The sequence below is a fragment of the Mesitornis unicolor genome, unplaced genomic scaffold (genome assembly GCF_000695765.1).
Source record: "Mesitornis unicolor isolate BGI_N332 unplaced genomic scaffold, ASM69576v1 scaffold5412, whole genome shotgun sequence".
NCBI lineage: Eukaryota > Metazoa > Chordata > Aves > Mesitornithiformes > Mesitornithidae > Mesitornis > Mesitornis unicolor.
The window spans coordinates 81960-84752 of record NW_010169827.1 but is presented as its reverse complement, the minus strand read 5'-3'; the positions used below and the strand labels follow the sequence as shown (position 1 = coordinate 84752).

General features: G+C 46.0%; 1 protein-coding gene across 1 annotated transcript in view; it reads right to left on the bottom strand.

Annotated features, from left to right (window-relative positions):
* FGFRL1 (fibroblast growth factor receptor-like 1) overlaps positions 1 to 2793 on the bottom strand; it is a gene marked incomplete at its 5' end in the record, with an annotated part of 168225 nt that overhangs the window by 84185 nt on the left and 81247 nt on the right. The window contains one exon of the mRNA XM_010179490.1: positions 749 to 1021. Within this exon, the coding sequence (XP_010177792.1) occupies positions 749 to 1021 (273 nt within the window). The remainder of the gene's footprint in view (positions 1 to 748; positions 1022 to 2793) is intronic.

Below are 2793 nucleotides of genomic sequence, written 5' to 3'. Positions count from 1 at the left end.
TTTCCCTCCGCACAGACAAGGACCAATGAGCATATTTCTGTGGCACTCACAGCAGAGGAATCTCTGATTACCCAGAGAAGTGTCTTTGGGGGCCTTCAGAAATGCTCAGCCCAGCAGGCAATGCCGAAATCCCACCACCAGGCCAAGCAAACCCTTTGAAACCAGGCAAAAACACAGCCAGTGAACCCATGGTCACCAAGATGGCATCCAAAGCTTTTTTAATCCTGCCTCCACCAAGAGGATTTCTCAGGAACTGAGCATCCTTGGGCCATATGCCAGCTCTGAGCTTTGTTTCAACCTAAATATTATTATTCCTGAAGACACCATGCTTTGCAGAAGCTCAGTACATCTTCCAGCTGTGTGTTTTTATATGGGTGCCTTAACGTTTGTTTGAGAACTATCCCGTTCCAACAGCAAACATAAAGATCAGCGTGACCTCTCCTTATCACACAGCCTTTCCTGTGTGGAATTCATTGTGATGGGGACCCTAGTGACCATTGCATCATTTCTGTTTATTTGTAACCTTTGGCACTGCGTAATCTTATCTGCCTGCAGCCGGCTGCAGCAGAAGATGTGCAGCAACACAGCCAGCTCTGGCAATCCTCAAACACTGCAAAGGGCCAGTTCAGAGCAGAGGTCAGTAAATGATTAGCAAAGCAAATCTGCAATCACTGACAGCCACACAGGACTCAGCTCGCTCTCTTCCCCAAAAACAGGTGAGGCCTGGCTTTTCTCCAGCTCTACTCACCGATCACGATGAGGGTATAGTTCACATTGGTGCTGCCGAAGCCATTGGTGGCTTTGCAAATGTAGGTTCCCGCGTCTTCGCTTTCCACCTCCTTGATTTTCAGCCCTTGCTGAAGGATTCGGAACCTCGTCCATCCGCTGTGGATAGTGCGCCCATCCTTCATCCACATGGTGAGAGGCGGGGGGTCGCCCTCCACCGGGCACAGGAGCTTGATGGTCCTCCCTAGCCTGACGGACTGACGGTGGATCACTTTATCGGCAATCCTTGGGGGACCTAAGAGAGAACGAGAGAGGAAGAGCTGTTATTGCTTTTGCCAGTGATACAGCACTGGTTTAAAGATCAGTCATCAAACATTGCCTGCTATACAGAGATACAGTGAAAAGTTCTTACCAAAAATCACTTACAACCAAAGCTAAAAGTGCAGATGATTATAGAGGGATACATCAACCGCAACAGCTCATGCTAACCCACCAGGGAAGCCTGGTTCTGGGTCTCTCTTGCTCTTTCAAAACACCCCCAGTTTTCTATAGCAAGGAGGAGTCCAATACACAAACTGTTCAGCTGTATTTGGTAAAGCAACTGTAGTTGTTTTAAACTTAACACCTATCCTGAAGGCAAAATTAGTAACAGCGTTGGTACTTAAAACACTGCTTCCCCCAAAAAATGTTACAGTTCTTTCATGTTATATGCACAGTAACTCCCTTTAACAGTCACCAGATGGGCTTTATCTGAGATGCATAAGCCTGCAGTTGTCGGACATAAAGCGTCCATTGGGTAGTGCTTCACTGAAAGATACGGCACAGCCTGACACTGCTTACAGTCCAAAAGAAGTTATTTTTATAAATCGCCTTGGTAACCCTGCTGGTTTGACCCTGCCAACAAATATTTGTTCTTTGTAAAAGGTGATAAATTCATGCAAAACAAAGTGTCCCTGGAATGCCACCGAGTGAAGACACTGTTTGCCATACGATAACAGGGTGCACTTGGACAGGTCAATGCTCAGAAAAAAGAACGGATAAAGACTCCAACAGTGGAAAGGGGCCCATGGCTGAATTCAAACCAGAATTTCTTCCCAAGACTCTGAAAAGTTGAAGCAGAGTGTTTTTCCTGCACCTGCCTTTTCTGCCTTTTCATTAATTGCACAAGTTCCCCACACAAACTGCAATAGCAATGCTCTTCCCAGAACAGTCTATTAATGGGTGTGATAATAAGTGCCCTGCTCTTGCGTAAGGACAAAATGTTTTGCTAAGGATTGCTGATGCTGAATTGCACCCAAAACCCACAAGATGTTTGTGGGATTTGGAATTGTTCCCTCACATTTTATTCCTATTCCTAGTGTTTTGCAGGATTGGACCCACATGGGATAAGCTACACAGCTCATATTTGCACTTCCTCATGACTAATTCCTATTATTCCAATGTCTGCCTGAATTTTCCCCAGCATGACTAAGGCAGTACACACAGTCCAGCTCATGAATGACTCCAGAGCTGCTGTTGCAGTTACTCATGTTGAATCGCACCCATGAATTCTGCAGCTTTGCTGGTAAACACAAGTGCTGCTCGAGCTGAGAAGAGAGTCATGAATTAGCTTGAAATTCATTAGTTTAACTAAGAGCCGGGTTAAACCAGTGGGTGTTAGGCACGCTTAGATTCTGACGAGCTGCTGAAGACCCAAAGTGAGGATCTTGAGAACACTTATTCTGAAAAAGTCAGTCCCTGGGAAAGATAACACCCATGTGTGACAGCATCTCGGAGGTGATGGTGCCCTCCCAAACTCCATGGGAACGGGCAAAACGCCATGAGAAATCCTGCCTATCTTCTAAGCACTACAAACCACACTGTTAATGTTCTTCACCTTCAGAGACCTCTAACCAGCTCTGTGGATGGAGAGATAACCCCAAGATCCTTTGAATGCTGACCTGACACAAGCCATGATGCTGAATCTTTTAAAGAGGAAAGCCACCCATCAGGAGAGGTTGTGAGTGTTGGATTTGACAGAGCAGAATTCATCAACACCGAGTAAGGATCCAGCCCCAAATTCTGCTA